Source organism: Armigeres subalbatus, chromosome 1 (assembly GCF_024139115.2).
Source record: "Armigeres subalbatus isolate Guangzhou_Male chromosome 1, GZ_Asu_2, whole genome shotgun sequence".
Classification (NCBI taxonomy): domain Eukaryota; kingdom Metazoa; phylum Arthropoda; class Insecta; order Diptera; family Culicidae; genus Armigeres; species Armigeres subalbatus.
This window is the reverse complement of record NC_085139.1, coordinates 33,164,941-33,188,874: the sequence shown is the minus strand read 5'-3', so window position 1 is coordinate 33,188,874 and position 23,934 is coordinate 33,164,941. Positions and strand designations below refer to the sequence as shown.

General features: G+C 40.4%; 2 protein-coding genes and 1 long non-coding RNA gene across 3 annotated transcripts in view; 1 reads left to right on the top strand and 2 right to left on the bottom strand.

Annotated features, from left to right (window-relative positions):
* Window positions 1–22,977, bottom strand: part of LOC134223652 (equilibrative nucleoside transporter 1) — a 164,384-nt gene extending 141,407 nt beyond the window's left edge. Inside the window, exon 1 of the mRNA XM_062702849.1 lies at window positions 22,624–22,977. The gene's annotated coding sequence lies outside the window, so the exon portion shown is untranslated. The remainder of the gene's footprint in view (window positions 1–22,623) is intronic.
* Window positions 1,283–7,644, top strand: LOC134208256 (uncharacterized). Its single transcript, XR_009978578.1, has 4 exons — window positions 1,283–1,724; window positions 1,950–2,182; window positions 2,242–2,438; window positions 7,212–7,644. It is a non-coding gene; the product is annotated as an uncharacterized LOC134208256 (long non-coding RNA).
* LOC134206084 (uncharacterized protein K02A2.6-like) lies at window positions 18,900–20,673 on the bottom strand. Its single transcript, XM_062681780.1, has one exon. The coding sequence runs from the start codon at window positions 20,671–20,673 to the stop codon at window positions 18,934–18,936; it is 1,740 nt and encodes a 579-aa protein (XP_062537764.1). The 3' UTR covers window positions 18,900–18,933.
* Window positions 22,978–23,934: the final 957 nt, after the last annotated feature.

The following is a 23,934-nucleotide window of genomic DNA, read 5'->3' as shown; positions in this document are numbered from 1 at the left end:
GGGTACGCAAACTGTGGAATTCTTTAAATGGGGATGAACTGTACTCTATGTGTGGGTCTATGGGTTTATTAGAAACAATTATGGATTGGGAGTTTAGTTTTATTATACTATTGCAAAATGGGGTCAATCTGGGTAGGTGGCATCCGTTGTAGGTACGTACCGTTGGTGATGTTCGACGACGTTGACGAGCGCTCGTATTTGTTGCGGAGAGGAGGTTTGACGACTGGGTCCGTTGGGATGGCGGGTTACTGGCTTGATCAGCACGATCCAATGGCGGAATCGAACGTTTTCTGGGCCTGGCGCGATGGCGGCGCGCCAGAGACGCTAGCTTCGTAGCTGGGGTCAACGGCGTTCCCTTCTTTGACGCTATCGACGGACCACGGACGAGATCGTATTGGTCACGCCGAGAAGGGTTGCTCCGGCGGAAGTGGTGTCTGGAGTTTCGCTCCTTTACTGTTAGGCCAACTCAACTTAGATTGTTGAATTGACCGATCGTGCACTGTGCGGTTACCGATCTGTTGGTTTAACAAACGGAAAAAAAGGTCCTGAACGAGTTTTTGGGAACAGAAGAGGTCGTTCACTAAAGCCAATTTCACTTTCGTACTACTAAAGCACTTTGGATAATCACGCACTCACAAATGTGTCGCACGAACGCCGATTTACTAGTGAGCCAACTACTCCCCAAAGGTATGCTAGCTCCCCTTTTCATACAGTTTCCCGCGCAATTTTTCCTCCTTCCATTTTCCTTCCACATGTCTTCCATGTCGACTGTTTCCACCCATCCAACACGAATCCTTCTCCCACTTTCTACCACAGTTGATCAACCTCACCCATTTATAAATTTTGCATACATTTTCGAACTGGATTTTATTACTAATAATACAATTCGTCTTTCCCTAATCCTACTAACCCAACACAATTATAATAAAAAGAACACAACAGTTTGGAAACATTTCAACACACACCTAATTTTAAATAAATGCAAGGATTTTGTAGCCGAACGGTTACACTATCCTCCCGCCACGGTAAATAATTGAAGATCTTCAATTATTTATTTTTATTTTTTTTTTATTTTTTTTTATTTTTTTTTTTTTTACCTACACAAAATACTCATCAACAAACTAAAACATGAAGACATCGGCTAAATTTTCCTGTTTTTTTTTTTTTTTTTTTTAATTATTTTTTTAATTATTTTTTTTTTCTTTCCAACGAATCGCGAAGCAGTATAAGAATAGTTAAAATTTACATGGGGCATTACACAACAATTCAAAACCAGCTGGCAACTAACGGCCAAATTCCCCTAAGGAACTTGCCATAATCACTCACATGTGATTTATCCTGTAGGTATACATGAAACTAAGCACGACCACTTTATGGTGAAACGATCAATATGTCATTACTCTCTCTCATCCAATGCTACCAACGATAACGAATGAAAAAGAGAAGACTAAATAGTAATCTTGTATATTGTACGTTGTTACGTTGAAGATGGATAAAACGTTTTCTGCCAGACAAGTTAAAAATATCAAACGGAACACAAAACGAATTAAAATAGTGGTGAATCAATTGAATATCCTGCACCTGTATGGTGCAGCTCCTAACAAAATTATGAGGGTTATTCCTAGCATTATTCAATCGGTTGGCCACCCGATTTGGAACAAACAATGCTCGGAACGAGCCTATAACATATAATGAAGTATGAAAAGCCGATTCTATGGTACAGGGTAAGTGCTCTGTCTACCTGCCTGCGATCGTTTAGATTTCTACTGTTTTTTTGTTTATACTTCCTGAAACCTCTTCGTGCTAGCTCGGTTCTTTTGTAAGGCGCCTATACAAAAGAACATTACTTTTTCTTCTTATACTACCTTCTAAAACTAATTACTTCCTAACATTAAAGCATTGTACCTTCAGTGTACTATATAAGCCTATATTATTTTCCCTATGTATAGCTTACGATCATATTCGTCCATTGATGATACTCAGGAATGAGTTCAACTGAGACCATTCCTCTTCCTGGCGAGCGACGCTGCTCTCATGCTCTCTACACTTCTCCGACGTCTCAACGCCTCGTGAGCACTGCACTTCAAGAGCGCCGTCTTCTCTATGAGAGGGGTGCACACCCTTGGTTGGACGATGACTTCGTTTTGTTTACAACCATTAAACGTGGATAATAAAATGCGTTGTACAATCATGTTAACATCTATGCTTCGATCCCTTTAATGACTATATAATCTCTTTTAGGACTCCTCTCCCGGACGAAGATCTGCCGCAGAAAATATACCTAACACTTTTCCAGAGCTGTCAGCTACTTCATACGAGCTGGTACCACGCTTTGCAACAATAACGCATGGCAAATACACCGGCCCGTATTTTGCATTGTAGCGCTCGGCGGCGGAGGAATGCTTAAAATTGCGTTTATAAACCTTCTGTCCTACTCGGTAAGTCGGACAAAATTTTCTATGTCTAAGATTATAAGCCTTTCGGCTCTTTTCATGACTCTTTCTCAAATTATCTGTCACGATTTTGAAAATTATTCCATTCAATTGTCGACGCAAGTCGTCCCTTGCTTCTGTTGAGATTTCTTTATCTTCTCGCTCTAGTCTATGCTCATCTCCTCTTATTATTTTTTCATGTCCATAAAGTATACGGTAAGGTGTCAAACCAGTTGATGAATGGATGGTTGTGTTAACCATTTCCTCAACCTCAGATATTTTAGAATCCCATAAGCGCTGATCTTTATCCATGTAGGTCCGCAGGCACGCATTGATAGTCCGGTTGATTCTTTCGACCGGATTTGCCTGACTATGATGCCGTGCGCTCGGCCAATGTTGGATCATTCTTCGAGTCAGTAGTGCCTGGAACTCCTTCCCAACAAAAGTGGTTGCATTGTCGGAAATAATGACTTCTGGCGTTCCAAAACGTCTAATCCAGCAATCCTCCACTAGTCGGCACACCTCCTTGCTTTCGATTTTTCTTACCGGCATAAGCAGAACCCATTTGGAGAATACGTCCATAAGAACTAGCAAATGGCACTTTCCGTTTCTGCTTCGCGGAAGATTTTGAATGAAGTCCAGCGCCAATATCTGGAAGGGCTTGTTACTCAAGCGTTGGGCTCCCATAACTGGAGCTGTTGGTAATGTAGACGGCTTGCACTGTTTACACACGCTACAGGACTGAACGTATTTTCTTGTGTGTTCGGCCATTTTCGGCCAATAATATCTTAATTTCAACCGATGAATGGTTTTTTCGTATCCTGGGTGTAAAGATTCATTATGTTCCTGTTTCAACACCTCAGGTCTTAAATCCTCCGGCAAACACAGTTTCCATTCAAAGCAGTAATCCATCGCGTCGGTGGGCGATGAAACTAACTTATACAACTTTTCCTGTTCAATTTTGAAGTCAGGAAAGTTATCAGGATCCTTCAAAACCTTTTTGTACGTAATGGAATACCATTCATTCTTTTCCAATTCTACCACCTCAATAGCTCGCGAAAGTGCATCCGGGACGACGTTTTCGGCACCCTTTCGATGTTTGACCACCATATCATACTGCTGGAGAAGCATGCTCCATCGGCTTAATTTGGAAGAGGGTTTCCATTTGGAATTCATGATAAAAGAGAGAGCCGATGAATCTGTAATTAAGGTAAATCGTGCTCCCTCAACATAAGGTCTAAATTTCTCAATAGCTTCTAGTGCTGCTACGCCTTCCTTTTCTGCAGCTTTCCAGGAACGTTGAGACACTGTTAGCTTTCTTGAAAAATAAGCAATTACGTGCTCTTCCCCTTGAATATCCTGTGTAAGAATTCCTGCTATGGCGATGTCACTTGCATCAGTTTGGATGGTAAACGGCTCACTAAAATCTGGACAAGATAGGATTGGCGCTGTTATCAGTTTTTCTTTCAGTGCTATGAATGAATTTTCGGCTTCATCATCCCACTGAACTATTTTAGGCTTCCCCTTTAGTAAATTTGTTAAGGGAGCCGTCAGCTTACTGAAATCCTTTATAAAGCGCCGGTAATAGTTAACCATGCCCAAAAAACGTCGCAACGATCTTATTGACGTGGGCCGATTAAAGTTAACTATCGCCTCTATTTTGTCTGGGTTCGGTCGAATACCATACTGCGATAAGATAAATCCTAGATATGGAAGTTCTGACACGCAAAACTTAGATTTTTCCATGTTGATTGATAAATTTGCCATTTTCAGACGCTTGGCTACTTCTTGCAAACTCCGAAGATGTTCTTCGAACGAGTTGCTGACAATAACTATATCGTCAAGATACACAAACACGTTTGGTTCCAGTTCACCGTACCCCAGCACTTGGTCCATTAATCGCGATAATGTTGCTGGGCTATTGACCAACCCAAATGGTAGTCTGGTGAACTGGAACAATCCTCTTCCGAACACCTGAAAGGCCGTATATTTACGAGATTCGGGATCCAAAGGAATTTGCCAAAAAGCTTTGGATAAGTCGATTGTTGACAAATATTTAGAGGCTCCCAATCTTCCAAGTATACGGTCCTGATGTGGAAGGGGTAGGCATCTCTTCGGGTCCTTTCGTTGAGCTTACGTGCGTCCAAGCACATCCTAACTTTTATGCGCCCCTGTTCTCCGGAATCTGCCTTTTTCGTTACTGGTACTATCAATAATGCCCAATCACTATTAGATCTTTCTACTACTCCGGATGCAATCCATTTATCTAGTTCTACGTTGACGCACTTCTGAATTTCTGGGGACCAGGGATACGGGTTCAAACGGATTGGGCTATCATTCTTAAACTGGTCCTCGAATGTAATTTTATGAGAAATTAGGTGGGTTGCTTCCAATTGATCTCCCTCCTTGAATACCTTGAAGTCCTTTTTAACCACCTCCAAAGCCTTTTTCTCTCCAACTGTCAAAGCGAGATCCTCTTCTGGTGTGGTTTCTAATTCCTCTATAATACCAATTGATTGGTTTACTTTAGGTTCTATATCAAAGAGTTTCCAAAAATTCATTCCCAATATGAGACGACGCTTGAGATTTGGTGCCACGATGGTAGTGACTAGCTTTGTTTTTCCGTTAAATGTCATGGGCATATTGACATATCCCTCTACCACTAATTTGCTACCCCCAGCAGTAGTCAGCTTTAAACTTGTTGGTTGTAGCTTCAACTTCAAATCATGAATTAGTTTTCTCCCACCAATTCCTAATACTGCCATCTGCGCTCCGCAATCCAACAAACCAGTTACTTGTATGCCCATAATATCAACTCTTGCGAAAGGTCGGTTGTCCCCTTCTACCTGAACAATAAACTCCCCTATTTCACGGGTGGCAGTGACAAATTTTGTTAGAGGCTTTTTATATCTGCGTCGACGACCTCTCACATCGACCGTTTCATGTTTTTTTCGCAGAATGGGCAATTCAGCCGAGAAAATCCTTGAAATCCACAGGTCGTACAAAAAATTTCCTTAGGTTTTAAACAGGCACTAGAATGATGGTAATTACCTCGACAATTGAAGCAAATGGTTCTCTCCGGAATGCGATAAGTATCTACTCTTCTCTGTAAAAGTTCCCTGCTATTTCCTTCCATAGGTTCTGGGGTTGTCGTCATCGGTTTTGATTTTAACTGATCCGTTTTGAATGGTAGTTGTGTAGGTTTCTTGTAGCCTGTATTATCAGACCTGGGTCCCTGGAAACCGATAGAATTTCTATTTTTCCATTCTGTTCGGTTGTTATAGTTCGAATCCTTCCAGTCTCTCCGTACAAACCTTTGTCCCTTTTGAGCTGGACTTGTGTTAAGTTCATGCACCTGCGCTGATCTAGACATTTGATCTCCCTCCTGTTTACGATACAAAAACCAATTTGCCGAATCCAACTTTCTACCCCACACCTTCAACATTCTCAACGTTCGAACTCCCTTCACCAAAAGCGAATTTTTATAATCCGAACGGAGATTTCGGAAAATAATATCGAACTTTCGCTGCTCCGTAGGAGGAACAGCCATCTGCTCGAAAATTTCCTTAATCGCATGATAATAATCCTGGAATTTTTCTCCTCTTTTCTGTCTCCGTGATGATGCTTGCTGCTCGTAATGGTAGTCAAGATCTGGGGGTTGATATTCCAATTTTAATTCAACTACCAGCTCATTCCAATTACGAAACTCCCTGTTCTTCCGACCTTCTATGTACCATGCCCTGGCGTCACCGGAAAACAAGTGAATTGCTTCGTTGAACAAGCTACGCTTACTGATATTTTCTACCTCTGACACAAATTTATTTAAACCTCTCCCTTCATCTCTTCCATCATACTTCAACTTCCAGTCGCAGACTGGCCTAGGCCTTCGCTTGAATGTTTTTCTGGTCCTATCCTGCTCAGTTTCACTATCTGTGTCGGACGGTACACTAGCCCTCTCACTTTCGATGTCTGAATCACTGTTATATTCAGATGACTCAACACCCGTCCTTTTTCTTGTATTTAACTTCTCTTTTTGATTTCTTCCTTCACCCTTAATAATAAACTGCTGCTTTCCTCTTAATTTCGATCTCGTCTGTTCCTTAATCTCCCCTGTATTTAACTTATTCAGTGGATTACTCTTTTTCTTTGCGCCTTTATGTGGCTCCTCTTCTCTAACTGCAATGTTCAAAGCCTCCAGCTTAGCTGTGATGGCCTTATCTACTCGAGACATGATCTTCTCAACTAATTCATCAGTATCAATTAATTTGTCACTCTTCTTAATCGGAGTACTAGATCGCCTACTGCGCGTGTTTTTCATGGTAAACTCGTATTCTTCCTCACTTTCATCTTCATTTTGCTGTTCCGATTCTTTCTCCACTTCTTCATTTTCATCTGAATCTGAATCTTGGGTACTCAAATGACCTGGCTTCTCATTTAACCTCTTAGAGCACTCTCCTACTATCTCTGGGTCCCTACTATTTACGGAAAAGTATTCGTTCAAAAGTCTCAGCGCTATTTCTTCCACACCATTTGTGTTGAAAACTTGTTTCAACCTTAGTAATCGAAAGTACAAATGGACTAAGCGCGTTCCCAACTGCGGAAAATCTGCTTTCTTTACCTTCCGATTCTCCAAAGAATCCCTTATTAATGTCAGTTTCTCTTCTACCTGTCGTGCTTCCGGTTCTCGGGCTTCTTCTGCTATTCTTCGCGACACAAAGCTGTTAGATTCTCTCTCCTCTTTTAACGTTGCACGTAACTTTCTTCGTTTTATATCCCTAGATTCACCACTAGAAAATGCAACTTTGCGTAACGCGATCTCGTATTCTAACTCATCATCGAGCAGATGGTTTACATTCATCGAACGATACATTCGCACATACTCCGAATCCATTATAAATAAGTCTAAATACTAGGTTAAGAAATTCAATAAAGTAAAATAAAGTTCAAAAATTCAATGTATGTAATAAAAAAAAAAATTGACTGTAAGTAATAATAATAATAAAATTTAGTTCAAGTACTTAAAAAAATGCAAAATAAGGAAATAATTCAATAAACCGTGCTATATTTTGCTGTCTTTGTTTCGCTCATTCAGGACCTTCGAAAATTTATTTCAATGCAAATATTTATAGATTTAATTCAACTTAGGTTAGTCACCCGCACCAATTTCAAACTTGTGTACGTTCCAGAAACCAACCAACCTGCACTGCTTTCTTCAATTTTCACGAACCGATTGTAGCCAATGTATTCACGCTTCAGTTCATCAACTCGCAAATTATGATTAGCGGTTATCAAGTGTCGAACTGCACAATCAAGTTATTACTAATTGATTGCGCACTCACCTGCTGTCCGGATAAAAAAAATCCCTGATTTTTTTTAAAAATACTAATCGATCCTCCGATTACCGTTCACGACTTTAACGTTGGTCGCCAATTGAGACTATCTTAGACTTATACGGCGTGCTCTCAAGCCTCACGACGACAACGACTCCCGGATAACTAGCTCAGTAGCATGAGACCCCTGAACTGTGTCGCAGGGCCGGCATGCTACTGGGTAATCTGGAGGGGCTTCGCGGAACAACGGGTACGCAAACTGTGGAATTCTTTAAATGGGGATGAACTGTACTCTATGTGTGGGTCTATGGGTTTATTAGAAACAATTATGGATTGGGAGTTTAGTTTTATTATACTATTGCAAAATGGGGTCAATCTGGGTAGGTGGCATCCGTTGTAGGTACGTACCGTTGGTGATGTTCGACGACGTTGACGAGCGCTCGTATTTGTTGCGGAGAGGAGGTTTGACGACTGGGTCCGTTGGGATGGCGGGTTACTGGCTTGATCAGCACGATCCAATGGCGGAATCGAACGTTTTCTGGGCCTGGCGCGATGGCGGCGCGCCAGAGACGCTAGCTTCGTAGCTGGGGGTCAACGGCGTTCCCTTCTTTGACGCTATCGACGGACCACGGACGAGATCGTATTGGTCACGCCGAGAAGGGTTGCTCCGGCGGAAGTGGTGTCTGGAGTTTCGCTCCTTTACTGTTAGGCCAACTCAACTTAGATTGTTGAATTGACCGATCGTGCACTGTGCGGTTACCGATCTGTTGGTTTAACAAACGGAAAAAAAGGTCCTGAACGAGTTTTTGGGAACAGAAGAGGTCGTTCACTAAAGCCAATTTCACTTTCGTACTACTAAAGCACTTTGGATAATCACGCACTCACAAATGTGTCGCACGAACGCCGATTTACTAGTGAGCCAACTACTCCCCAAAGGTATGCTAGCTCCCCTTTTCATACAGTTTCCCGCGCAATTTTTCCTCCTTCCATTTTCCTTCCACATGTCTTCCATGTCGACTGTTTCCACCCATCCAACACGAATCCTTCTCCCACTTTCTACCACAGTTGATCAACCTCACCCATTTATAAATTTTGCATACATTTTCGAACTGGATTTTATTACTAATAATACAATTCGTCTTTCCCTAATCCTACTAACCCAACACAATTATAATAAAAAGAACACAACAGTTTGGAAACATTTCAACACACACCTAATTTTAAATAAATGCAAGGATTTTGTAGCCGAACGGTTACACAGTGGAGAACACTCAACGGCTGCAGGTGTTCATTAACAGATGCCTGCGGTATATAATTCGGGCCTGGTGGCCTCACAACTGGATCTCAAACAATGAGCTCCATCGTCGTTGTCACCAGAGGCCGATAGCAACAGAAATTCGGGACCGGAAGTGGGGCTGGGTCGGCCACACTCTACGTAGGGGCGGAAACGAAATCTGTAAGCAAGCATTAGACTGGAACCCAGCGGGACATCGCAGCAGAGGCAGACCCAGAGGCTCATGGCGGCGAAGCCTCAATAAAGAAATAAAAGAAGTCGACCGAAATCTAACCTGGCAACAGGTTGAAGCGATAGCCGGGCATCGCTCAGGCTGGAGATCTTTCAAGTTGGCCCTTTGCACCACCGGAGGTGTACAGGATCCATAAATAAAAAAATAAATAATGAGACAACGGAGAGGACATTTACACAACACCCAGTGGACTAGTGGAGAACTTTTCGCTTTACGAAAAGTTTTCTCCTTACCGGGGCGGGAATCGAACCCACACTCCACAGCACATGCGTCTAGACGATTGACATCGCTAACCGCACGGCCACGACGCCCACAAGATTTTCCGCTAATTTTTTTTTCGTTTTCTGCTAAAATGATTCGTTTTGGGATCCGCAAGGTTTGTATATATACAAAAAGTTGGTGAATTTAATGGGGATAATTCTAAAAATTATTAGTATAGAATATTTTTAGTCTGCTGGTGAGGAAAACAAAACAACCGCAAGGAAATTAATTTATAGTGCGGTACCTGAAATAGTTTAGTATGTATTGCAACCCGGGCGAAGCTGGGTATTTTCTGCTAGTTTTATATAAATCCCAATCAGCTCTATGATAATTAAAAGTAGAGCTGATTGGATTATTAAAGGCTTCTTGTGAGATTTAAAACGTCACAGGAAGATGATCAGAGTCAAAGTCATCGTGAGTTACCAATCCGTTGAATCCGTTGAAACTAAATCAACTGTTGAAGGATTTCGACTGGAAGAAAAACTGGTTGGTCTATTGGGATATTGAATAGTATAACATCCCGCAGAACAATCTTCAAATAGAATTTTACCATTGGAATTGCTTTGAGCATTATTCCATGAACGGTGTTTGGCATTGAAGGCACCAATTATGAAAAATTTGGATTTGTTGCGAGTTAGAATTTGAAGATCAGCTCTCAACAAAGTCCTTTACTGCCCATTGCACTGGAAAGGCAAGTAGGCAGCCATAAAAGAGAATAAATTGTCTAAAATTTGTTTCAACAGAAACTCCCAAGGTTTCGAAAACTTTGGTTTCAAACGAAGAATATAATTTATGTTTGCTACGTTTATAAATGACAATGGCGACCCCACCACAGGCGCTGTCAAGACGATCATTTTTGTAAATAAAATAATTTGAATCTCTTTTGATGAAGAGTCCAGGTTTTAAATAGGTTTCAGTTATAATGGCAATATGCACATTATGAACTGAAAGGAAGTTGAATAATTCATCTTCCTTACCCTTTAGAGAGCGGGCATTCCAAGCGGGCAAGGACAAGTTTTCAAAGAATTATTTGGATCCATTAAAACGAAGTCCAATAACAATTCTTTGAGTAAATTTGAAACCAACCTGAACAGCTTCAGTTTTGGTATTTGTTTTGAACATTTCATCAATCATGCGATGCAATTGTTCAGTTGGAAAATCAAAATTGGAAGCAGACATGCTACCTGAATCGTCAGAACGACCGTTATTTTCCATTGAAGAATGAGTATGAAAATCATTCATCGTCGGTAAATTTTCAGAAACGATAATTTAGCCAGCCTGCAGCGATGCTTGCATAGGTAAGTATGTTTGAAAAATTTGAATTCGACGAACTGCTCGTTACCCGGTGTAAGAGCAAAATTTGTTCGTTGATTGTGGTGGGTATGAATTGCTCGACCGGCAAATGATTGCGGATTTTGAGCGTTTGAAATATCTTTACCCGGCGAATCTGGGATCCTATTGGAATTTCCCGTCATCAATTTTGCACGGGAAGTCAAAACTTTTTTGCGTGAAGGGCATTCCCAGAAATTGGATTGCCAACTGAAACGTATTTAAAACCAGGACTCTCCATTAAAAGAGATCCAAAATATTTTATCTACAGAAATGATCGTCTTGACAGCGCCTGTGGTGGGGTCGCCATTGTCATTAATAGACGTATCAAACATAAATTATTTTCTTCGTTCGAAACCAAAGTTTTTGAAACTTTGGGAGTTTCTGTTGAAACAAATTTTGGACAATTTTCCTTCATTGCAGCCTACTTGCCTTTTCAATGCAATGGGCAGCAAAATAATTTGTTGAAAGCTGATCTTCAAATTCTAACTCGCAACAAATCTAAATTTTTCATAATTGGTGACTTCAATGCCAAACACCGTTCATGGAATTATGCTCAAAGCAATTCCAACGGCAAAATTCTATTTGAAGATTGTTCTGCGGGATATTATACTATTCAATATCCCAATGGCCCAACTTGTTTTTCATCCACTCGAAATCCTTCGACAATCGATTTGGTTTTAACGGATTCAAGTCAGCTGTGTGGCCAATTGGTAACTCATGCTGACTTTGACTCTGATCATCTTCCTGTGACGTTTGAAATCTCACAAGAAGCCATTAACAATCCCATCAGCTCTACTTTTAAATATCATAGAGCTGATTGGGATTTATATAAAACGTATATCGATAGGAATTTTGATGTTGATATTCCTCTCGATACCAAAAGTGATATTGATAATGCTCTCGTATCTTTGACAAATTTAATTGTCGAAGCCAGAGGCATTGCAATTCCTAAATGTAAAATTAAATTCAACTCCATTATTATTGACGATGATCTTCAGCTACTGATCCGTCTTAAAAATGTGAGGCGAAGGTAATACCAAAGAACTCGCGATCCCGCGTTGAAAGTTATTTGGCGGGATTTGCAAAATGAAATTAAAAAACGTTTCGCTATTCTGAGAAATACCAACTTTGAGAAATTAACCTTTTGGAAATTAACGAAAATTCTTTTAAAAAAACCTCAAAAGCCAATTCCAGCGCTTAAAGAGGGAAATACAATTTTATTAACAAATGGCGAAAAGGCTCAAAAACTTGCTCAGCAGTTCGAGAGTGCCCATAATTTTAGTCTAGGTCTCACTAGTCCAATTGAGGATCAGGTTACACGGAGCTTCGAAGACATTCTCAATCAAGAGAATGTTTTTGACCCTTCGTTGGGAACTAATTTGGATGAAGTGAGATCTATTACTAGAAAATTTAAAAATATGAAAGCCCCGGGTGATGATGGTATTTTCTACATACTTATCAACAAACTTCCTGAGAGCTCTTCGTCATTTTTGGTTAATTTATTTAACAAATGTTTTCAATTGGCATACTTTCCCGATAAATGGAAAAACGCCAAAGTTGTTCCTATTTTGAAGCCGGACAAAAATCCTGCTGAGGCTTCTAGTTATCGCCCAATCAGTTTGCTTTCTTCAATAAGCAAACTGTTTGAAAAGATTATTTTAAATAGAATGATGGTTCATATTAATGACAATTCTATTTTTGCTGATGAGCAATTTGGTTTTCGCCATGGGCATTCAACCACCAATCAGTTATTAAGAGTTACGAGTTTGATTCGTCAACTCGTCAACAAATCTGAAGGATATTCGACTGGAGTTGCTCTTCTTGATATAGAGAAAGCATTTGACAGTGTTTGGCATGAAGGTTTGATTGTAAAATTGATGAATTTTAATTTTCCTCTGTACATCATTAAACTGATCCAAAATTATTTATCAGATCGCTCACTGCAGGTAAACTATCAGAATTCTAAATCTGATAGATTACCTGTAAAAGCTGGTGTTCCCCAAGGCAGCATACTGGGGCCCATTTTGTATAACATTTTTACTTCTGACTTACCTGATTTACCACCAGGGTGTCAAAAATCTTTGTTTGCAGATGACACGGGCCTCTCAGCCAAAGGGCGAAGCCTTCGTGTCATTTGTAGTAGATTGCAAAAAAGTTTGGATATTTTCTCCACTTACTTGCAAAAATGGAAAATTTCTCCGAATGCTTCCAAAACTCAGCTTATAATTTTCCCACGTAAGCCGAGAGCTTCTTATTTGAAACCTTCTAGCAGACATATTGTCACTATGAATGGGGTTCCAATTAATTGGTCTAGCGAAGCTAAATATTTAGGACTTCTGCTAGATCAAAAATTAACTTTTAAAAATCACATTGAAGGCCTTCAAGCCAAATGTAACAAATATATTAAGTGGATATCCACTTATAAACAGAAAATCAAAACTTTGTCTTAAGAACAAACTTTTGATTTACAAACAAATTTTCAGACCTGAACATGGCGTTGTATGCTGTGCCAATATGGACTAGTTGCTGCAATACCAGAAAGAAGGCACTTCAGAGAATTCAAAATAAAATTTTGAAAATGATTCTGAAGTTGCCTCCGTGGTATAGTACCAATGAACTTCATAGAAATTCTAATATTGAGACATTGCAACAAATGTCCAACAAAATAATTTCCAATTTTAGACAAAAATCGTTGCAATCTTCTATTGCAACGATTGGCTCCTTGTACCCGTAGTATACATTAGGTTGAGTTTAGTTTAAGTAGAAAACATTGTAATTCCTACATGGTTCAATCAAACCAGAGGAAAAATTCTAACTGTCAGAAGCAATTGAAATGTATAAATAACTAAAACTGTAACATAGCAAATAAGGATGATAGTGTTAAGAAAACACGGAACACCTAGTCTAAGAGATGAATGCGTGTATTAGATAATTAGCAAATAAAACTAGTAAAAAAAAAGTGCAGAACACCAATCCAATTGGTTTTTGAAAAAGTCAAAAACATTACTTGAATAAATTTTGGGACTGTGGGGTAAAAGTACGCAGGAACGGGTGGGGCAAGAGTACGCATGTGAATCTTCAAGTTCTGGTGTCAAACTCGTATCCCCGGCCGAAATAAGACTACTTCCAAAGCGTAAAGATCCACAACTAAGAAAAAGGGACCGAAAATTATCACAAGTTTTGAGGATGAGTTGAAGTAATTTAGTGTTGGAAAGGACTTAGCGAACAGAGCACTGAAGCGAAATAATGAAATTGTATTAGGACTTGTGGTACACCTAAACATAGTTCGAACACACAATTGCATCTAAATGATAATTTCATTTAATCAAAAGAAACATCAATAAATTACGCAACGCTTAGCTGGCAGGGGTTGCAAGATGTATGACGATTGACGAACCATATAATTTTTAGAGGATTCATACAAAAAGTATAAGATAAGAGGGAGGGGGGATGAAATAACCAAATTTTACACTACGTGATTGGTGAACTTTCTTTTAATAAAATTCCTTTGTTTACACGCCACGCGAAACCTGATATATTTTTACCTCTGTATTTTTTTGTATATAAAAAAACAATGGTTTTTCGTATGAAACATCAATTAAATCAATTAAATGTTATTAACTCTTATTTGTGTTAATATATACTTAAAGCACATGATTGGATAAATGCGTACTCTTACCCCACCCGATGCGCACTCTTACCCCACCGGAGGGGGGAGGGGGGGGGGTTCAGGGGTTCAGGTCTGAAAATTTGTTTGTAAATCAAAAGTTTGTTCTTAAGACAAAGTTTTGATTTTCTGTTTATAAGTGGATATCCACTTAATATATTTGTTACATTTGGCTTGAAGGCCTTCAATTTGATTTTTAAAAGTTAATTTATGGCCTACCAGAAGTCCTAAATATTTGGCTTCGCTAGACCAATTAATTGGAACCCCGTTCATAGTAACAATATGTTTGCTAGAAGGTTTCAAATAAGAAGCTCTCGACTTATGTGGGAAAATTATAAGCTGAGTTTTGGAAGCATTCGGAGAAATTTTCCATTTTTGCAAGTAAGTGGAGAAAATATCCAAACTTTTTTGCAATCTAGTACAAATGACACGAAGGCTTCGCCCTTTGGCAGAGAGACCAGTGTCATCTGCAAACAAAGATTTTTGACACCCTGGTGGTAAATCAGGTAAGTCAGAAGTAAAAATGTTATACAAAATGGGCCCCAGTATGCTGCCTTGGGGAACACCAGCTCATACAGGTAATCTATCAGATTTAGAATTCTGATAGTTTACCTGCAGTGAGCGATCTGATAAATAATTTTGGATCAGTTTAATGATGTACAGAGGAAAATTAAAATTCATCAATTTTACAATCAAACCTTCATGCCAAACACTGTCAAATGCTTTCTCTATATCAAGAAGAGCAACTCCAGTCGAACATCCTTCAGATTTGTTGAGCCGAATTAAGTTCGTAACTCTTAATAACTGATGAGTGGTTGAATGCCCATGGCGAAAACCAAATTGCTCATCAGCAAAAATAGAATTGTCATTAATATGAACCATCATTCTATTTAAAATAATCTTTTCAAACAGTTTGCTTATTGAAGAAAGCAAACTGATTGGGCGATAACTAGAAGCCTCAGCTGGATTTTTGTCCGGCTTCAAAATTGGAACAACTTTGGCATTTTTCCATTTATCTGGGAAGTATGCCAATTGAAAACATTTGTTAAATAAATAAACCAAGAAGGATAAAGAGTAGGGTGGTTCAAAAAATCGATTTTGCTCCACAGTGCTCATCTGTTTCTTTACCATGTTCTGAGTGTCCTTTGAAAATTTGAGCTCATTTGGATTTAGACTGATTTAGCACAAGCCGTTTCAAGTTTGCATGCAAATTAGTATGGGGAAATTTATTTTTTCATTATACTGTTAATGACGTTTTTCTATTAAGCGGAGGTTAAAAGAAAACCTACATAGCTAAAAGGGATACTCAACAGCTTTCACCCAACGAAAATGGCATGTTGATTAACCGCCCCAATAATTAGTAATCGATTTTAAGACAGGTTGCGAATCTTTAGTCATGATCGTTAAACTTCTTTGAGGGCATCACTGAAATGTGCAGGGCAACATAGTAGCCTGAATTTGTGTGTGCTATCTTTCGCGCCACGAGCAGCAATGTTGCCTGTTGATGAGTTATGCAATTAGCTCCAGAGAACCACGGTATAGATTAAATTCGATTACTAATTATTGGAACGATTAATTGAGATGCGGTTTTCACTGAGTGAAAGCTGTTGAGTATTCCTTTTAGCTATGTAGGTTTTCTTTTTACCTGCGCTTGATGGGGAAGCGCCATTAACAGTATAATGAAAAGATAAATGTCCCCATACTAATTTGCATGCAAACTTGAAACGGCTTGTGCTAAATCAGTTTTAATCCAAATGAGCTCAAATTTTCAGAGGACACTCAGAACATGGTAAAGAATCAGATGAGCACTGTGGAGCAAAATCGATTTTTTGAACCACCCTAATAAAGAGCTCTCAGGAAGTTTTTTGATGAGTATGTAGAAAATACCATCATCACCCGGGGCTTTCGTATTTTTAAATTTTCTAGTAATAGATCTCACTTCATCCAAATTAGTTCCCAACGAAGGGTCAAAAACATTATCTTGGTTGAGAATGTCTTCGAAGCTTCGTGTAACCTGATCCTCAATTGGACTAGTGAGACCTAGACTAAAATTATGGGCACTCTCGAACTGCTGAGCAAGTTTTTGAGCCTTTTCGCAATTTGTTAATAAAATTTTATTTCCCTCTTTAAGCGCTGGAATTGGCTTTTGAGGTTTTTTAAGAATTTTCGTTAATTTCCAAAAGGGTTTCGAACTGGGATCCAACTTCGAGACATTATTCTCAAAGTTGGTATTTCTCAGAATAGCGAAACGTTTTTTAATTTCATTTTGCAAATCTCGCCAAATAACTTTCAATGTGGGATCGTGAGTTCTTTGGTATTGCCTTCGCCTCACATTTTTAAGACGGATCAGAAGCTGAAGATCGTCGTCAATAATAATGGAGTTGAATTCAATTTCACATTTAGGAATTGCAATGCCTCTGGCCTCGACAATTAAATTTGTCAAAGATACGAGAGCATTATCAATATCACTTTTGGTATCGAGAGGAATATCAACATCAAAATTCCTATCGATATACGTTTTATATAAATCCCAATCAGCCCTATGATAATTTAAAGTAGAGCTGATTGGATTATAAATGGCTTCTTGTGAGATTTCAAATGTCACAGGAAGGTGATCAGAGTCAAAGTCAGCATGAGTTACCAATTGGCCACACAGCTGACTTGAATCCGTTAAAACTAAATCAATTGTAGAAGGATTTCGACTGGAAGAAAAACAAGTAGGGCCATTGGGATATTGAATAGTATAATATCCCGCAGAACAATCTTCAAATAAAATGTTGCCATTGGAATTGCTTTGAGCATTATTCCATGAACGGTGTTTGGCATTGAAGTCACCAATTACGAAGAATTTTGATTTGTTGCGAGTCAGAATTTGAAGATCAGCTTTCAACAAATTCTTTTGCTGCCCATTGCATTGAAAAGGCAAATAGGCTGCAATGAAGGAAAATTGACCAAAATTTATTTCAATAGAAACTCCCAAGGTTTCAAAAACTTTGGTTTCAAACGAAGAAAATAATTTATGTTTGATACGTCTATTAATGACAATGGCGACCCCACCACAGGCGCTGTCAAGACGATCATTTCTGTAGATAAAATAATTTGGATCTCTTTTAATGGAGAGTCCGGGCTTTAAATAAGTCTCTGTTATAATGGCAATATGCACATGTTTGAAAAATTTGAATTCGACGAACTGCTCGTTACCCGGTGTAAGAGCAAAATTTGTTCGTTGATTGTGGTGGGTATGAATTGCTCGACCGGCAAATGATTGCGGATTTTGAGCGTTTGAAATATCTTTACCCGGCGAATCTGGGATTCTATTGGAATTTCCCGTCATCAATTTTGCACGGGAAGTCAAAACTTTTTTGCGTGAAGGGCATTCCCAGAAATTGGATTGCCAACTGAAACGTATTTAAAACCAGGACTCTCCATTAAAAGAGATCCAAAATATTTTATCTACAGAAATGATCGTCTTGACAGCGCCTGTGGTGGGGTCGCCATTGTCATTAATAGACGTATCAAACATAAATTATTTTCTTCGTTCGAAACCAAAGTTTTTGAAACCTTGGGAGTTTCTGTTGAAACAAATTTTGGACAATTTTCCTTCATTGCAGCCTACTTGCCTTTTCAATGCAATGGGCAGCAAAAGAATTTGTTGAAAGCTGATCTTCAAATTCTAACTCGCAACAAATCTAAATTTTTCATAATTGGTGACTTCAATGCCAAACACCGTTCATGGAATAATGCTCAAAGCAATTCCAACGGCAAAATTTTATTTGAAGATTGTTCTGCGGGATATTATACTATTCAATATCCCAATGGCCCAACTTGTTTTTCATCCACTCGAAATCCTTCGACAATCGATTTGGTTTTAACGGATTCAAGTCAGCTGTGTGGCCAATTGGTAACTCATGCTGACTTTGACTCTGATCATCTTCCTGTGACGTTTGAAATCTCACAAGAAGCCATTAACAATCCCATCAGCTTTACTTTTAAATATCATAGAGCTGATTGGGATTTATATAAAACGTATATCGATAGGAATTTTGATGTTGATATTCCTCTCGATACCAAAAGTGATATTGATAATGCTCTCTTTTGTATCCCGCGCCCGTAGGTGGTGACCGAACTCGCATGCCGCGATCATTAGCGCGAGAAAACAATTTAGCTAATAAAACTCGGACCCCGAATTCAAACGCGTTGTACTTTTTAAAACAAACAATAACAACTGACTTTATTTACATTAACTACATAGACAACATTCATTCACATTTATGCGCTGTGTCGACATCATAGGGTGACCAATACAAAACAGTCGCCTGCGAGTCCAGCGGCGGCGAAATAAATAGGACTATTCGCATTCCAGTTGTCCCCAACATCCCCCCTTCTCAATAGAGGTGGTACGGATCAAACCACTGCGGCGGTCTTCGATTTCGCGAAGAGCGACGTGGAAGCTGTACCGGTGTAATTGGTTCGCTATCTGCTGATACGAACTCTGCTGATGATGCAGATATTGAAGACGATGATTGAGACGTTGACGAGGACGAAGAAGAAGTTGGTAGCAACGGTTGAAAATCAACAGAGGACTCCAGTTGGTTGGAAAAGTCATCGGAGGCCAACAGAGACGATGGTTGTGCTGAAACTGTCGGTGTGGGTCTTGGGATGTTCCACGCATCCAAAAGAACGTTAAGAGGCAACGCAGAAGATTGTAGCGAACGGCTGCCTTGTTGTGTACCGCCACGAGTGCGCAGCTGATTAACGTGCGATCGTATCATCCGTTGACCTTCGACCCAAATGGTGTACATCACGTTGCCAATTCTCTCACAAACGGTACCAGGTGCCCAACGCCACTTGTTGTTACTATACACTTTCACGTAGACTAAATCGTGCGCAGAAAAGGTCCTTCGATTCTGATTACCGTTGTCGTCTTCACTCTGTGGGAGCACTGGTGGAGGGCGGAGCAGGTCTAAACTCGTTCTAATTTGCCGGCCAAACATTGCTTCGGACGGTGATTTCCCTTCTTCGACCTGCCTATTTGGCGTTGTACGGTATGTTAGAAGAAAAACATCCAATGCTTCACCAACTCTGCCTTCCCCCTCCTGTATTTTCTTCAGAGCACGCTTGAACGTGTCCACGAACCTTTCTGCTTGACCATTTGACTGTGGGTGGAAAGGAGCCGTGGTTACGTGATCTATGCCATTATCACTGCAGAACTTCTTGAACTCGCTGCTCGTGAACTGTGTGCCATTATCACTGACGAGAGTTTCAGGCATTCCCAGCCGGGCAAAGATGCTACGCAGGATGTTGATGGTGGCAGTCGATGTTATTCGTTGCGTTGCCACAACTTCAGGCCACTTCGAGTGTGCGTCCACGGCTAACAAATAATAAACTCCGTCGATTGGACCAGCAAAATCCACGTGAACACGCTTCCATGGACCCATCGGTCTTGGCCACGGAACCGGTGCTGCTTTTGGTGGACATTTTGCTACGGAAGCACAATGCTTACAGGCCTTGACGTACTGGGCGATCTCGTCATCAATCGACGGCCAATACACATAACTCCTAGCTAGCGCCTTCATTCGCAGTATGCCAGGGTGTCCACGATGCAACTGGCGTAAACATTGCTGCCTATACTTTTCTGGAATCACTAATCGTTCCCCGAACATAATGCACTCTCCAATGGTACACAAAGAATCTTTCCGACCAAAGAATCGCCGTATCTCTGAATCGTCGATCTTGGCCTCTTCCGGCCAGCCTTCTCGAAGATACCGATAGACTCTGCGTAGCTGCTTATCGACTTGTGTCGCCTGTTCCACTATCTTGAAACTGAGGGGAAGGCCTCTAATTGCTTCGTCCGCTACGAACCGCATATCTTCTTCCAAAATCACGCTCGCAATCACATAATCCTCCTCTGGTTTGGCGTGATTATTGATCAGTCTTGATAGAACGTCTGCATTTCCAAATTTATCGGTTGGCACATGCTCGATTATAAAGTCGTACAACAGAAGAGTCAGTGCATACCGCTGTAAACGACTCGCCGTATAAACCGGAATACCTTTCCGAGATCCAAAGATCCGAACCAGAGGTGCGTGGTCGGTCTGCAAACGAAACTTCCTGCCGAATATCATTTTATGAAATTTCGTCACGGCGAATACAATTGCCAATCCTTCTCGATCCGGCTGACTGTAACCCATCTGTCTTCGTAAGTGCTCGCGCTGCATGTTGAATCACCTTTACTGAACCATCAGGGAACCTATGGCTTATAGTAGCGCCGACACCGATCGATGAAGCATCCGCCGAAACGATGATTTCGCGTCGCGGATCGTAATGCGTCAACAGAAGGTCAGAGCCAAGAATCTTCTTGAAACAATCGAAAGAATGCTGACATTCAGCTGTCCAACGAAACTCTCCCTTGTTCTTTAGCAGCTCGTCAAGCGGAAAGCGTAGCGTACGCATGTTTGGTACAAACTTGCCGTAATAATTAATGGCTCCCAGGAAAGAACGGACACCAGTAACGTCTGTCGGTGCAGGCAGCTTCTTAATGGCCTCGATTTTTGCTGGATCAGGCCGTAATCCGTGTTGATCACACAGATGTCCCAAATAGCGAATTTGGGTCTTCCCAAAAGAACACTTGTCTGCTCGAATAGTGAACCCGAACTCCTGTATCCTCTGCAGTACAGCCCGGAGATTTTTATTGTGATCCTCTTCGTCTATGCCACCAATAACTATGTCGTCCAGGTATCCACTCACTCCCTTCAACCCGACCAACATTGTGTCAATCAGCTGTTGAAATGCTCCAGGCGCTGCCTTTACGCCTGGCGGAAGACGGTTGTAGCGATACAGACCACGATGCGTGTTGATGGTCAAAAGATCACGGGAGTCTTCGTCTACCTCCACTTGAAGAAAAGCATCCGTCAGATCAATCTGGCTGAAAACGGTGCAATTTGCTAGATTGGCGAAAATATCTTGCGGAAGAGGTAATGGGTACTGGTGAGGTTGCAGCGCTTCATTCAGTTCATTTGAACTGCTCCTTCAGACATTTGAACTGCTCCTCTGTTAGTTTGGACAACTCGAACTCCACACAAGATTTGTTGGTGGTTTTCATGGATAAAAACGGCATTTTCCTTAACGTGGGCGTCTTACCCCCAATTCCCCTAATAGAAGCAGAGAGCGCGAAAATCTCGGCACATGGTTGGTTGTTATTACGCCTGTCATAGTGATTCACCATTCCAATCCCACTGCTAAATGCTCTTCTTTCTGAATGAACTTGTTGACGATGACTTAGTTTTTTATACTAAGGAAAGAATGATGTAAAATGCACTCCTTACGGAAAATAGAGAGTTTGATAATATGATTATTATGATTTCGTTCTTATCGTTCTTATCCATGAGTAGCCAACTCAGCAATCACTTAAGAAACAGGTAGTAGGGTAGGACAAAGATGAATTAAATATGTGGGATTGGAAGATTTGTACACGTAAAAAATAACCTTATATGTTATGGCAAAAAAAAACATTCAAAAATACTTATACTCTTCATTACGCCACCTAATGAATGATCCCATATCAAAAAGCTAATAACATTCATAAGTTAATGAAAAGTATAAGTTTCCAAATGTATGTGACTAATGCGATGTATAAGTTTTTTCTTATACATGTCATTAAGCGCCTGCTTTGGCCAAAAAGTATTAGAAATATTAATAATAAACAACATTAAATTTTTTTACGTGTAGAGGCCTCGATTGTATAAGGACAGCAGAGATTACGTCCAAGGGCTTGACGAGCCGCTAAGGTGCGAAAAGGCTGACGGAGTTCCTTCGTTGCTTAGTTGGTTAAAGCACCAGTCTAGCGTACTGAGGGTCGTGGGTTCGAGTCCCATCGAAGGGAAAGAGGTTACCTCCAATACATTTTTTAATCAAAATCTTCCAGTTTTCAGAACATTGTAAATTTATATGAATGTTCATGTAAATACCTGCCAAAATGTTCCCCTCAGCATTATCGAATCTTATTTCTGCGCTTATCGAAAATCCATTGAAAGGTGCATTTTATACTGGCTCCCTCGTCAGTACATCACACATACCTCTTTATTGTAGACCGCATAATCTGCTGGGCATTTACGCAGGCAACGCAACGATGAGCCGCTTGATCGTTGAAGAGAAGAGACGGAAGAGACACGAGACAACCAACGGGCACTTTTTGCCAGACACTGATAAGAACATCACATTCACAACTATTATTGCTAACGTCACCGAAGATATAACAACATCATCGTTTCACCATGATATTAATCACAAAGTAACCGCACTCGAAACGCTACTGCGAAGTACCGAATTCTTACAATATGGACCAGATTATTGCTTTGGGCTTTTTTTTCTTAAAATGTATGTAGTATCAATGCGAAAATGTGCTCCGAGCAAAAACCTAAAACATCAAGACTAAAAATGTGCTCGTAATGAGCGCACATGCGCTCTAAGATACGTATATACAAATGCCGGCAAAATTGATGAGTGTAGTGCGACATTGTGCATGCGACGTGATATTCGTTCGTAATACATTGCACAGTGGAAGAGAATCATACAAATGATAGAGGAAACTAGAGACCCCCATTGCAGACAGAATCACAAAACGACCACGTCCTGATTTATGGAGGGCACTCCCCGGCATTATTTTATCGAGACGCTAACATCGACAGTGACCACTTTCTGCTGATGGTTGAACTACGTATAAAACAATCCGTTATCAACAATGTTCGGACCGACGGCCGCTCCAATACTACCTAGAACGGCGGAAGTAACCTGATGCCACAGACAAACAGACATAACACTCGACAATTTTCCATCGTTCAATGATTTACTGGTCGATTCAAATAATCATTAGTTGGCCAATCGATCACTCGTGGCGCTCCCATCGGATTTGCTCGAGTCTGACGTTTGCTCACTACCGCCACCTGGTTCGTGATTTGCCCAACTAACTGAAATCAACAGATGTCGTTAGTGTTTGAATGACGATGAATTTGATGAGTGAATGTTCAATGTGTTATGTCTGTTTGTCTGTGCTGATGCCGTCAATCCATACAACGTTGCCGGAAGAGGGTGAACTCATTGAGGCCCCTCTTAAGGGCTGCAGTTGAAGCAACCATTAGCGAAAAAAGTGGAGAGCAGTGTTTGGAATATGTGGGACGAAGTCGACATAAGATTGGTTCGAGAGTGCAGACAAATTCTAGATGAGGATGCAGCAAGGAACCCAAGAACGTCCCAGACAACCAGAATGCATGCATAATAGAATTGTTTTTCTGTTATGCGATGCCTATGCGCACAAATTTCATCGCTTACCAGTCGCGAAAACACTTTTTACGTACAAAAGTGGAGGCGATATAAGTGTATTTCTTATC